The sequence below is a fragment of the Charadrius vociferus genome, unplaced genomic scaffold (genome assembly GCF_000708025.1).
Source record: "Charadrius vociferus isolate BGI_N301 unplaced genomic scaffold, ASM70802v2 scaffold862, whole genome shotgun sequence".
In the NCBI taxonomy this organism is placed as follows: domain Eukaryota; kingdom Metazoa; phylum Chordata; class Aves; order Charadriiformes; family Charadriidae; genus Charadrius; species Charadrius vociferus.
The window spans coordinates 210,981-226,237 of record NW_009647209.1 but is presented as its reverse complement, the minus strand read 5'-3'; the positions used below and the strand labels follow the sequence as shown (position 1 = coordinate 226,237).

General features: G+C 36.9%; 1 protein-coding gene across 1 annotated transcript in view; it reads right to left on the bottom strand.

Annotated features, from left to right (window-relative positions):
- TMEM163 (transmembrane protein 163) overlaps positions 1-14,929 on the bottom strand; it is a 102,641-nt gene extending 87,712 nt beyond the window's left edge. Inside the window, exons 1-2 of the mRNA XM_009895862.1 lie at positions 14,896-14,929; positions 12,623-12,742 (exon numbers count right to left, since the gene is read on the bottom strand). Coding sequence (XP_009894164.1) covers positions 12,623-12,742; positions 14,896-14,929 — 154 coding nt within the window. The remainder of the gene's footprint in view (positions 1-12,622; positions 12,743-14,895) is intronic.
- Positions 14,930-15,257: the final 328 nt, after the last annotated feature.

Below are 15,257 nucleotides of genomic sequence, written 5' to 3'. Positions count from 1 at the left end.
AGCACTGCAAAACAAATGTTAATATCATTTATCTTTCTATACCATCTACAAATGGGAGGGAAGAAAAAAGGAAAAAAAAGAAAAAGATCCAAGTCCTTAAGTACTTCACTTCATGAACCTCAAGAGGCACTGCACAACATGAAGCTATTTCACCTACAGCCACCACCATACACAACTGCACAATCCTGTCCTCTTAATTGTCTAGCAGGGCCTCTACTCTGTTCCAGGTCAACAGCAAGTGGGCTAACTGCATCACCAAAATCCAAACAAGAGTAAACACCAGGTTCCTCAAAACCCATCAACCCAAAGCACATCAGTCACCTGTAAAGTTACTACTGCCCAGGCAACAAGAAGTCAAATACATCTAAACATGTTCAATCACAAGCATTAAAGCGCTAAAAAGTCTGTGACTTTGAAAGAGCTTTCACAGGGTAAACCACAACAAACGGTGGAAATGGTCCCACAAATCAGTAGGTCTAGTACTGAGACGAAGCAGCCTGCAATACCTGCCTGGAACCATACATACAAAATTCAGAGCATGTTGTCACTATGGATGACTTAGGATACACATAAACGTGTCAACTACTGTATAGCAAAACATGCCAATTTTTTGGCAGAAAATTCAGTTAGTTTTTCATGTATCAAAACCTGATGTGTGCAGATGGAGAACAAGCTTACGGCAGTAAAATCATTTTCCCAAGGCTACAAAGAAAGCTTGGGCTATGCCCAGGATTAGAATAGTCCCTGGAGCAAATTCTTGGCCCGGTCTCTGTGAACCTAGCAGGATCTGAGCTACTGTTAATTCACCTTTTTTCCTCAGCATTTAAAAATGCTTGTGAAAGTTTAAACAGGCTGCCTTAAGCAAATACTGTCTCACAAAAATGAAAGACAAAACAAGAGTTACCATCGAAAAAATAAGAAAATGCTAAAAGGAGATACAAGTCTGAAAACACCTCATCCGGTGTAAGATCATGCTATCATTTGCCATAAGCTTTAGGGCCAGATGCTTATCTGTTTCCAATTGAAATAAACCCATGGAAGTCAACAAATCTACATACTCCAACTGAAGATCTGTCCCTACATATTACTTTAAGTGTATTTAGATTTCAAGCCTAAAGATTCCATAAGCCATTAAACCTTACTTGAAACATTATCCCTTAAATCCAAGTCTTGTTTTCCTCCACCAGATGCTTCTCAGCAGGGAAATGTACACACGATAACCCAGTGAGTATCTCTTAGTGGGAGGGTAACAGGAAATCTCCCTTTGAACAGAGTTTACTTGAGTGTTCACCAGGATTCAAAATAACAAAATTGGATGATTTTGCTGCCCACATGTCAGTATCAGATTTTTTGGGGGTTGTTTTTGTTCATGGCTTTTTTTTTTATTGGGTTGTGGGTTTTTGTTTTTTTTAACACATGCAAAAGCAGTAACTATGGGTCTCCCACAATCAGAACTCACATGGCAAAAGGCACATAACTATGAATTTTACCTCCTTAACTAACGATCTGTACGAATTAATTTGCTGACCTATTTTTTTCATGGCTAGAGAGAGAATTGTTAAACAATCTCTCTTTTTCTTGCTGCAGCTAATTACACACAGAAATATCAAGTCATGCTAAATAAAAAGGACACACAGTTTATTACTAGTTTCTAATGTGCCACAAAGATAAGCAAACGAATTGGCTCTTTTGGGTACTATTAGTTCCACATAGTTAGACATTATAGTCTGATGTATGTCAGCTGCAGCAGCAAGTCAGAGAATAGCGATGCCTATCAAGTCAGGAGGCAGACAATAATCCTCCAGTCATACATATAGCCCTCATTTGGTCTCTTACAAAACAACAAGCCAAGACTGATGCCTTTCATCTGGCGTTCTGTATCCCTAGCAGCATGCACTTACACACACACAAACTAATCAACATAAACCAATGCTAGTACCAGGTCTTACTTTTTTTTGTGCTGTTTAGCAGTTTTCTTGTAACTCCTCAGCCATGCAGTCAGGATTGCCACCACTGCAATCACTACCAGTTTTGTCACTAGCTTCCATGATGCTAGCCAGCTCTGATGCTGGTTACTTGGCTCTGCCCTATGTTTTCCATGGAACTGTTAGAAACGTTTTTCTAGGATTAATTCAATTCACAATAAATGTGAATTTAACTGTTCCAAACATCACAAATCTTTATTAAATATCTGAAGCCACTTGTTGCTTTGAAAGAGCATTCTTATCATGGAAGGATCACAAATCATTCTTTTTATCAAGGTAAAGTTACGCGGTTTCCACAAAACACTATTTCTAAGGAACTCCTTTCTAATTTGGACTTCAGCATTTCAAGTATACCTTAACCTGTCTGTTGTCTATCAAGCCTACCAGAATGGGAATGCATGGAGCTGCTTTTATTTTCCCCAGCTACACATCCTAGCTGACACTGCAGGCTGCATTTCCATTCTATTAAATCTCCCACTGAACAGTAATAAATCTTTCCTCTAAAACTTGAGATTTTGCATTTCAGAGCCTGGGGAAATACTGTCATTCTTTGCCCATCAAAACGTTTCATTTAAAAATGTGATCTGAGGACAATACACTTAGAGGTATATTTTCTTCACCTTGATACACTGAAAAGATACATTATACTTAACAGTTCGTTGATGCATGATCTTTAATAGCAGAAGATAAGCAGTCTTCATATCTGATGAGAAATCTTCATTTAGGATTCAGCAGAGAATCCCGTTTTGCAATAGATCTTACTCACGTTCTGAGCATTGCACCTAGAATGAAAATGGCCCAGAGATCTCTCCAGAAGGCAGAGTTCCTGGTGCAAGTACCAAAAGCCACTTATTTGCAGCAGTTCCTGGAAGGCAGATGCTTTTTGTCTAACTATTTTTATGGTATTTGTCAGACTATTCCCCTTCCTCTGCAGATTTTCTGTCTAGCAAAAATACCAGCTGGTTATTTCTGGTCACTCCTCTTTGACAAAGCACTGACTAATCTGCTGCTTCTAACTCTGAAGTTAAGATTATCTGTCCCTTTTTCTGCACATCCAGAGAAAAAGGAATGGTAATGGGTCACACATGAAAGTCAGAAGAGATACTTAGAAGCTCTTTATGGTTTTTCTGGAGAAGGCTGGTTTGCAATTCAAGATTAATGTCTATTAAAAGTCATCTTGCCTTCCCCAGTCTCCAGACTTTTGGTCTCAGACTTTACCAAAGACTTAGGACAATCCTTATTTGAACAAAATTAATTTGACCAGCTTGTACTACCCTTTTAATACAATGTATCAAAAGTTTTCAGTCTTTCCACCTGGAAGATTTGACCAACTGACACTACAGTTGCTTGACAGGATATCAAAATCTATGAATGCAAAATAGAGATCAGAACAACTGTGGGGAAAAAAAACCAACACAAAACCAACACAACACCAAAAAACCCAACTCCACCATATTTTTATGTATTTTTATTTTAGATTAATATTTTTGTAATATTTTCAGTAAAGTACAATAATGGATTGATCAAACCACACACATGCATCATTTCACAATGTACCAGAAATGCACATCACTACAGTAGACAACCACAGCTGTTTAACAGAGCATAATGAGGTTCTAGTGCAGTTTATGGCCTTCAATGATAAATAATATTTTTTTTCAAATTAAATTGCAGATTAATTTATCAAACTGCATTTTTCACAAGATCAGTATTAACTTGTCTTTTCTCAAAAAGTGTCATAGCATGTGACAAAGAGGAGTATCTAGGACATAAGTTTAATGCTCTTGCTGATGGCATTTTCGGAAACAAAAGTGTCCTTCAGTTAATACTGGGTTATTAACCTCAGAAGGGGCAGTGCCACCTATTCAAACAACATCACCCTCTATTATAATAGATTTTCTCCGGTACCACTCTGTGTATAGCCACAGACTCTCAGATGCTCCTGTTTCTCATCTAGCACTACCATTGCTTCACCAGTGTTGGCACGTGCATCAGCCAACCAAAAGGACGTTCTACTGCAACACGGTATAGACCTGCCGAGCGTTACATTGCATTGTAAAGCAGCAGGTATTATTAATGTGATTATTTCACCATGTTCCTCCTACAGTGCAGGTATACTAAAACAAGATGAGTCATCTCCAAATAGAACTCTGTACTGAAAAAGTATTAAAATCTAACAAGCTTCAACCTTCAGTGAAAGCAACTCAAAAATTCTTACTGAAAAAACACGGAGAGTAAGCGCCAAGGAGTCAACACCAAGCACTATCAACCTCCCTAGTGAAGAAAAAATTATAGATGTTATTAAAAAAATTAAATGAGGTACAAGTTTACATTTTGTTGTTTACAATTTGTTGTCTACTAAGTTAAAACACATGAATATTTTAAAATTTCTGGCATAAGTAAAGAAAATATAAGGAAAAGAAAGCTGTGTTCTCATTTTCATCACTTTCATTGCTGCCTGAGGAGTTCGTTTCAATTCAGTAGTGCTTTACAACCTCACAAACTTCAAACAATAAAGTGATACTGTACAATGACTATTAAACACCCATTTTCTCTCATTAATCTTGATTTTCAGCTCCAGATGCACAGAATTACAAGTTCATCTCTGTCAATAAGGAAAGAAGCTCATTTTTAAATTGGGAGAGCAGAGAAAATATTTCATGATCTATGAAAATCAAATTCTACTGGTATATCAGACACTCATAAAGAAACTTGTTAACACATTTGTGCCTTTGCACAAGAAGTAAGCCTGCAACAGCTGAGGTATTACTTTGTGGAACTGATACTACAGTGATTGATTGAAAATACATTCGACTTCTAAGACTGCAGTGACGCTCCTTCAAAGGGCAGATGTACAACCACTTACCTATGTGATATACCAAATAAAGCAACAGCAGCAATTCAGACTTGTACTAGAGGATAATTTAAATTCAATTTTATACAGGAAAAAGTCAAACAGGTTTTTTTACAGACAACAGTTAATACCAACTACTTGCAATAAACCTAATATTCCTTCCTTTCCTAACTATTTTTGTCTACTTTTAGCCAAGATACAATTTTTTTATCCACTACAGGTAGGGACGACTGTAGGGCACATCATTCCCACACCACTCAGTTATCACCAAGTGGTGTGCCTAAAACCCTTCTCATTAAGTTCTTCTTTTCCCATATGCCCTCTACCTACATCTGTCTCTAATGGCACAATGTAACTCTCTCCGGGATATGAGTAGGATCCATGACACCAGCTCAATTACTTAACACCACCTAGTTCTTTAGCTTACTTATTTGTATATGGTACCTTGCAAAACAACTGTATTCTCATAGTTGGAACCTCTGACTCATCAAACACAAAGTTGCCTTTAATGGAATCCTAGCAGAGATCTGATGGCAAAACTGAAAACCAAATTTCAAATGTCTAAAATCTCCAGCTATAAAATAAATATATACTAGAATATGCGTATTCTATTTTATATGGCATAAATTATGTAATATAATATAGATGTAAATTCATTTAAAGGACGTTACTGTTCTTAGTGGTCTAGATATTGCACAGAATTATTTCAGACTTTTGCACAAAAAACCTCACAATCTCAGAAAGGAAAAATAAAACAACAAAGAATTGCGACTATGATTTTTACACTAAATAGCCTAGACAATATACTTGCATGTTCCTCATTCTTCATGAAATGATGTTACAGTGCTAGTTTTCCCTCAATATCAGCATCCTGTTTTAATTTCAGAATTCTTTGGGATGATCTCTCATAAGAAAGTAATCAGTACTTAGCACAAGGAAAGATTAAATTGCAGTTTTCTAATGCAAAACCACAACAGGCTCATATGTTTAAAGGCTAGCATTTAAACACAAACTCAGTTGTTTTAATAAACTTCCACCAGAGCAACCATTTTTTAAACTGTTTACTGTTCAAATACATAGACAGAGATCATTATATAGCCTGTTCTAGATTTCACAGACTTCTATCATCATTTTGCCTGCCAACTAAGGAAAAGATTTCATGACGTGTGAAGCACTGCAGATTTTAGACCTATACTTCTGTTCAACAGCTATCTGTCTTGAACTTGACATCCATATGCTATTTTCTCCTCCCAAGAAAGTCACTTAGAGTTTTGTATGCCTAAAAAAAGACAGGCCCTTACTGGCGTCTCATTTCATCTTCAGTGAATGAAAATTGCATTTTGCTGTTGCTAAGTACAGACTGACCTATACAAAAGGCTATCTTTTGCCAGTGCTGCACAGGCAATGGATTTTTTTGGCCTTTAGATGTTACATAAAATATGGTTAGGACCAAGCTCTGTTGCACGAGAGTCACCAATATCAGAACTTTACCTTGGGAAATTAAGTTCTATATTTCATTAACACTTCTGTGAGACTACAGTCCTGAAGCATCTGTCTTTTTGTAACTGACGTAATTAAATGCCCTGAGAAATACACAAAATGAGGGATCTGCATACTATCACACAGCAGTTCTATTCTGTATTTAGCCTTTATTTGGGTTTAAGGGCCTGCATGGTATTGTGACTTGAAATGTAACTTTCTGAATAAATGTAATGTGCTTCACTGGGAAAAAAAAAAAACACAAAAAAAAAAAACCACCAAAAAAACCAAACCAAACCTCTCAGGTCTTTAGAAGCGAGAAATGCAATTCTACATAGATCTTGGAAAAGAAAATACAAAGACCAAGACTCTTCACGTGGTCAGTGATCCCGGAGCATTCTGTTTAGGCACCCAGCTGAGACACTGTAAAACAGGCTTGAGTTCTGAATGACCACCATTTGTCTGAAATTCAGTGACCTTTAAAGAATGCTGAATTGGATATCCAAACTAAAGAGCCTCAGAACCATAAACCTTCACTTACATTCTTTATTAGTAGTAGTAATATTATTACACCCAGCTGTGCCCAGGGTATACCAAGTATTGTGCAAACATAAGGGAAAGCCTGCATATATTTAACTTTTCAAGCAAGAATAAGAATGGGTCAGTGGGAAAATGATATATTAGTCAATAAATTAATATAGCCACTCCCCAAATCAGTTGTCCGAGTAGTATGCCTGAGATAAGGAGTGACAGATTACATCAATACATCCACATCCAAGCATCCAGAGGATAACACCTTCAACTGCTCAATGTTTGTCCCATGTAACTCCATTCACAGTGCACCAGAGTAGCATGATATGGGAGAAGAACCAGCAGTCATGTCCTATAGCTAACCAAAATGAGATTTTATAGCTCAATTTAGTCATTCCAATGAAGCAAGTGGACCTGGATCCATACCTTCTATGGTTTGTTGGCATTTTAATCTGTCTGTTAGTAAGTCTGAACTTGGATGAAGCTTTCATCTGAAAGCAAGCTCTACCCTCAAATTTCTAAGCGTACGGACCCTGCATTTCAAACAAAATGTCCCTCTAATCCCAGTATGTCAAAGCTCACTTTAATAAATCATTTTTCAGTAATTCATTTTGAAACAAATGATTTTGTGTACAAAATCAGAATGTCAGTTTCTTTGCATTTACTTGTAATATCTTAACAATGGGCCAATAGCTAATCCTATAAAATACTCCCACTAACAGAATTGTATCTACCAAGTTTCCATCTGAGATCCCATACAGACTAATAGAATCATAGAATCATTTAGGTTGGAAAAATATTTAAGATTAATTGTTCCTAACATCCAATCTAAACCTGCCCTGGCACAACTTGAGGACATTTCCTCTTGTCCTGTTACGTGGGAGAAGAGACCGACCCCGACCTCACTACAACCTCCTTTCAAGTAGTTGTTGAGAATGATAAGGTCTCCCCTCAGCCTCCTTTTCTTGAGGCTCAACAACCTGAGTTCCCTCAGCTGCTCCTCATAAGACATGCTCTAGACCCTTTATCAGCTTCATTGCTCTTCTTTGGACACAGTCCAGCCCCTCAATGTCTTCCTTGTAGTGAATGAAATTCACCTTCTCAAAATAACAGTGCATATTTACTACACCAGACTAAACACTTTCCAGGATAGGACCTCAAATCATGAACCTATTGGTTGCACTCAATTTTTCAGTTATTTCTATAAAGCTAAACCCTTAAATACATCTGTGTTGATCTAAAAGGAGTGATCTCTAAAGCAACCACGAGGACAGACTTCACAACCTGCCTGGCGTTTCCCCAGCATTTTGCTAATAGCCCAACATCAACTCTTCCCATGATGAACAAGCACGCAGGGTCTACTCGGCCTTGCTCTGACCACGCTGGCACAGGCCGTCTGCAGTTCCATCTCAACGGCTGCCTCATGAAAGCCCCTTACAAAGCTTACATTTACAAAGGCATACACTCTAGATCTTCACTCAATCTCTGACTACAAAGAGAGCTTTTGGTGCAGAATTTGGTCTATACATTGTTTTGATATATTGACATAACTACTGCATTCACCACGAAACAAGTTTAGCTAGTCAAATCAGGAAGATGAAGGAACAAACTACATTCTGTGAATCACAAGTCTACACTGGACAAAAAATACCAGATAGAATGAGAGTGTGTTTTCTGCTTTGACAATACTACCAGAGATTAGCTGCTTGAGCAGAACACTATAACAGCAAAAGTTACATTTGCATATTTTTCAAAATTATGTTTTAGTCACATAAGTGTTGAGAAACTAAGAATGAGTTTCAAAACACCAGAGTTCCATTCCCCTGTAACAGCCCCTTGTCCTCTATTATTATTCTGAAACTAGACTCAGTATGAAACTACAATACTGCAGCTACAGAAAAGTTATAGTTGTTATTATGAAATTATTTAGACTGCAGCCTTATACTACACATATATATGTTGCAAAAAAATATATTCATATTATGTTATCATTCTTTTCTTATATTATTGTAAAACAGAAAAAATAATTCTATTAAAATGATTATTCCAGTACTTACTTGGGGTGCTGAGGATGTTCATTTTAGTAATTTTTATCATGCCCAGTCTCAGTTTATGACTATGCATTTATAAAAATGTAAATCCACTCTTGATAAGAATTCTGCAAGTATACATATTTCACACAGCATTGAAATGAAAAGTGAAACGAACTTATTCCTCAGCCATTGCTCAGTATCTGCCCATAAAAGTACTGCACAAAACCAAAAACACCAGAATATGCATAACTGATTCTAAGTGAATCTAACTTTCAGTCGCTAAAGACAATACTGTATGGCTTCACCAGTCTCAAGGATCTTACAAATTTAATTCTATAAAGACTTTACTGCAGCCTTGTTCAACTATATGCTGGAAAGCAACACCTTCAACAGCGTCTAAACAATGAGACCACAACCATTACCACAGAGTGCAGAAGCTGTACTTAGAGAGAGCAGTTGAAGCTTCCAAATAGTCTTTTACAAGTAGAGCACTTCTGTAGTAAAATCCAGTATGTTAAGTGCCCAATAGTAAGAGATCTGTTTTTTCAGCTAAAGCAAAAAGCTCATTTTATGGTCTGTGTACATTCCAATTCTCAATACTAGCAAAGGGAAGATGACAATTTCACTTTCCCTTAAGCAGCCATCCTGCTCCATATCCAGCCTAGCCTACTTTAGGTTACTAAGCCTGAAGAGACCGAACTCATTTTGATGTATACATCAGCATTTCATTTTCTGTGTTCCAATATTTCAGGCCACAAAACAGCCCATCTCAGAGAGAATACATACCATACACCTGTTGTGTAGTAAACATATAACACGTATATAGGTATATCATAATTCAAATTTATACAGTTTTATAATACACTATACACAGGTTCTTTTTAATATTAAGTCTAACACACAGTATTAAGATCAATGGATCTTATACCATAGATCATTACCTAATAAGGAAACTACTTTATGTATTCAGATCAAAGTAAGATTTATCAATCTCTTTCAACATTACCAAGTGAAAGTTCAGCTGGGGCATCGTCATAACCCCATCAAAAGAAAACACCTCATACCAGTCAAGATAAACCATTCCAACATACTCTAATGATGGAAAACTATAGCTTTGGAAGCAAATAGACTAGTTTGAAAGGAAGGATGGTGATCAAGCTGAAGCGCTCAAGGGAGGGGGCAGACCATGAGGAAGTCTAGTTACAAACACTTGGTTGGAAAGAGGCTCCTGAATCACTTCCCCACTCTTCACACAGATCATGCACACAGATATCACTCCCCTTAGTATTTTTTTTACCCTCTATGTCCTCCATTTCTTCAACTACAGTTATCAAGTAATGTCAGTTCCCTGGTCTAGTATCTTTACTATATCATGTGCTGCTGAAGAAGCAGCCCCATAAGATACACTTGCAAGAAAATACTTTGAAGCATATAAGAGGATGAAACAGAAATTTACAGGGAGACTTTATAGGGGAACCAGAAAGAGTAGAGAGAATACAGTCAGCGTAGCCCAACAATTAGCACAGCAGGTCCCCATTTTTCACTGAAATGGAACATCAGGGCTGTATTGCTAACACTTTACTATTACAGACAAGAGGTAAAACAGAAACGGGATGCTTTAAATAGCAGGTGTTTGCAAAGAATTGGCAGTGTCAGACACCTCAAAGCGACAACTAGTCATTTATATCAAACAGGCAGCAAACTCTGGTCACCTGGCATGTCTCCCAACTCATGGATTGGCTAGAGGAACCTGCTAAAAGGACAGCACAAAGGAAGAGAGCAGACAATGGGAGACAATAAACTGAGTAGAACCGCTGAAATTGCATGGGGGAGCAAAGCAATTCTAGAGAATGTATGTTCCTCAAAGATTAAAAAGTTTTAATATTAAGTATATCAAAAGCCCTGGCAATGCTTTTGTGGCATGTAAGTTATCTGTCAACTGTCTTATATTAAGAGCCTGTCTATACAGATTTAATGGGTATCTGTGTGCTGCTTCCTCTTTTCTTCTTTATAAATTTAGCCCCTTCAAACCACGAGGAAAAATAAATTTCAAAGACACATAACTAGTCAACTACTAAGAGCTCGTTTCAGTAGTTCAATGCCTATCCACTCCAGCTGAGTATGCAGTCACAGTATATCCAGGCAGGGACTACCTTCTCTGCTGTTTTTTTTTGTAGGGTTTCTAAACACTGCCAGAGTGCCACAAATAAGGAAAACAGAAAATGAAAGCTTTCAGATGGCCTTACTAATCTTAGAAAATTTTTAAAAAGATCCTTTTAAAAGAAATTGAATGTTTTAGTTATCCATTTTATACTTATGTCTCACAACTCTGACAAATGAAAATATAAAATAAAATGAAGCAATTTCTCAATAGTCCCTGAAATTATATTGTTAATAGGTAACAAAATTATTCTATAACATAGTACTTACTTTTATGTTGCTTCAGTAGCAAAGACAGACTACTGCATTTTCATGAAGCAGAACAAACTGGAAACTCAGATGTCCGGCTTTCTTATACACATTAAATTTCTTTAGTGTCAGATTCTGCTTTTAAGTGTTCCTTCCCTTTTCTCTTCTTTTTGAATCAAGTTATAGTACCTGTGTTTCTATATAAATCACTCCAACTAATGTATGTTGAGTTTTCAAAGACCATTTGGTCAGATTCTAATAATGTCTCCTGGGAGCTGACACCAACTTCCAGCAGCAGGTCGTACACTGTAGATTAGAATAATAAAACACATGCTGCTGCAGCTTTAAAAAAAAATAATATGCAAGTCTGTCTTTATCAAGCTGAAGAATGATGTTTTGAGACATCTTAGATGTCTTGTCTCCCAGACAGAGCTTTGCTTTTGTTTACATAAGCACATAAATCCAGTCACGTCTGTTTTTTCCTTCTTTTAAACAGAGAATGAGCCATTGTAAAGATTTTGTTCCAGATTCCACATTTCTTTTTGTCCTTACAGTAATGCAGTGTTACTTAATTGACCAAGATAGAAAGCTGGTATTTACAAATTTGCACTGAACTAAAATATATCTTTATTTACACAACGTAGCATTTTCTTCTGTTTTGAAATAAAAGAAATATATTTCCTTTTTCCATATAACAGTGGTTTGGGTTTGGTTTTTTTCCAAATTCTTTGTGTAAAGCTAAACTAGACAAATGTCTTGAAACTTAAAGAAAAAACACTGGCTTAAAAAGAAACTGGTATTTCTCCTGCAGATTAGCACTGTGTTAGGGTATCTGTTGGTGTAATAAAGATACAATATATATATATATTGATTAGATTTACTGATATTTATCAATAAATTTTATATTTATTTATTCATATTGATATATATATTTCTCCCTTACAATTCACTATTCTTTATTATAGCATTCCCACTACAAATCGCAGGTGGATTAAGACTTGTTGTATTTGACCTCTTTGATTAAAGGCTTCCAGTGCATAATGATTTTTACACTATTCTGTAAAATTAACTGTTCCACATGCATACATGCTAACAGGAATCAACATCTCCTGTTTCCTTCTCCGACCTTCAACAACACTATCCTCTGCAGAAAAAACCAACAGTTTTACTAATTTATAAGCACCATGCAGACACAGGCAGTCTAGAGAGAAACCTCTTTAGCAGTTGTGAAGAAAAAAACATGAGAAAGCTTCCACAAAGAGAGAAATTCTAAGAGCCCAAAAGAAAAAAAAGGAAGAGGTGTGAAGATTTAAAATATTCCCAATACTCACTGAAAGCAGCCACTGCAAGAGCCAGTGTGACAATAATGGAGACCCAGGAAACCCACAATGCCTTCTTTCTGTAGCTTTGAGCTTCATGAGGTTTTAGCCTTGTACTGCTTTCTAGTAAACCTGATAAGCAATAAGCAAAGAAGGTATGAACAATACATTGTTCCTTTTAAAAACACAGCTGTGTTAGTTCAGACCTAGATTGCATATAGAATCATTGCAGAAGCAAATCCCGCTCACATTATTAAGGTTAAGTGAATGAAGCCACCAGAAACATACAAGTAAGCAAGGAGAGCGCACACAAGTTGTTTTGATTTGACATATAAAGACGCACATATCACTTAGAAGGAGCACTGCAATTGTAGAGCAGTTACAGAAATTCACGTCACTTAGGTTTTCCACCTGTACATCTACACAAGAAAGGGCTCAGTCCTATACTCACTGAGATCAAAACTCATTTCAGAACTTCAGGATCCTGAACATAATTAACATAGGAGAAAAACTTGTGCTCACCAGTCTCTGCAAAATAACCTATCAATGCACAGGAATTACTGCACATACTGAGCATTGAAGTAGACGCAGGCATACTTTAAAATCAAAGCTATCACAGTTGATAGAAACTGTGATAGAAGCATAATGTCCTTCATGTGAGGTAGGAATACATCCCCATCTAGAACTAACTGAAGAACCAATTCTGTCCTTATTGTGATCAGCACGGAAGTCTGTGAACACAAGGGAATGGGACTGTTTTCTCTTTTTTGATGCTTTCAATTTGTGGAAGTCTTTTGTCTACTCATCTTAAATCACAGCAAAGAATTTAGGTTAAAAATAGAGAAAATAACAACATTCTTTGGTTTTCATTCTCTCAGTCTGAGTCTTAAGCTGCTTTTAAAATGCATTCAGAATTCAATATATTTGCCTTCTGTATATGCCATACACATTCTTTTGTGCTTAATATATTCATTTAATTTGAAACATACATTCTTTTTCACCAGCACATTTCAGCTCAAATCTGCTTAAGTGGAGAGAACACCTGATGGCTTTTAACTTTCTTAATGAATTACTCCAGAATATGTGGGTGGTTCTTAGATGATGATCACTTTTCAGAGGGACTTGCCTGCACTGCATGCATTGAACTGGAGCACTGGCACAACCTTTCAGTAGCTGGTCTGATGTCTTAGACGAAGGGTTGAGAACAGGGGCTCTAGCAGACTCAGCAGCAGATTAAAACATAACAGCTAAAGCTGTTACTATCTTCCCCTTCCCCAGTTTTCTCTCTGCTGGCTATTGCTACTTTCAAGGCAGGGACACCTGATCTGATTATTGGTGTATTCCTGAATGCACACCGTGGTTCACCAAGTTTATTAACGTTAACAGATATTAATTTCAACTGACTGTAATATACTGGCTGAAAACTGCAATGGTTTTGGAATCAATTCAGAAGTGAATCAGACATCTCTGCCTGAGGGGCAGCAATGTGTCAGCAGAGGGGCAGGCATCCCGAGGTGGTAACAATTTGGGCCACCAGATTTTATTCTGCCACTTGAAGTCTGTCAAAATTACTGGTTCTAATCGTAGCATAATTGGTGGGATTCACGCTGTCTTGGAAAAATTCTTCATGCTTTTTTCATCTCAATTACAATAAATCAGAGAGCTTCTTTATAGTAGTTCAGAAAGCCACTGTGAGATTTTCATGCTTGTACTGTGTTTTTAGAAAATTTAAGAGATTACCCCACTTTTGTGCTACACACTCCCCTCTTTATGAATGGAAAAGAATTTGCAAACTTGCAATGCAGGAGAATTACTAGGCTCTATACTGAAATGATGTCTGTTTCTCATTATGTGTATTCTTTGTTTGTTTAATACATGAAAACTACCAGATCACAACTGAAAGGTTTGAGTCTTTTACTGATAGTACTGCACAGCTATTTCTCACATAGCCCACTTCCATTTGTGTGAAGAAATTTTTTTTTCCCCAATGGTTGGCCTATCTTCTGCCACTACATATAATGATGCACAGTTTAACTGCTGTCTGATATGAGGTAATTTAACAACACATCTTGAAAGAAGATATTTCTACTAATATAACCATAGAGAAAACACATCTTCTCACGCTTTGCGTGTTTGCCCCTCGTTCCCCCTCCCCAAACCAAGGATTTTAAATTACGGCCCAAATCTTGTTAGAATGTACAGCAAAGTAGGTTTTCTTATCCAATTTTGATTCTTAGTATTTCAAACCTCAAATAAACACAGATTAGAATGACAGACATCCTCACCTGTTTCTTTCTTTAAAGACATCCTATGATACATGGCTACAGCTCACTATTCCCTGGGAAGTCCAACATACACGGTTGATACTTAAAAATCAAATAATATTCTAATTAAATTAAGAAATTAATAATAAGCCCCACAGCTACTGCAGCACTGCTGATTACTATTCACATGTCAAGCACGTGTCCAGTATGACAGAGACTGCAATCCTTATAAAATTGAACCACTTCTGCCGTGTGTGTGTGTCTTTCTCTCTCTTTCTCAAAATGGCTGGCATATTCTAGCTGTCAGGGATGTGATCCCTTCCTTCCTAAAATAATTCAAATAAATTTTCTGTATTTACAATTTTCATCCCTGAGAAAGATCA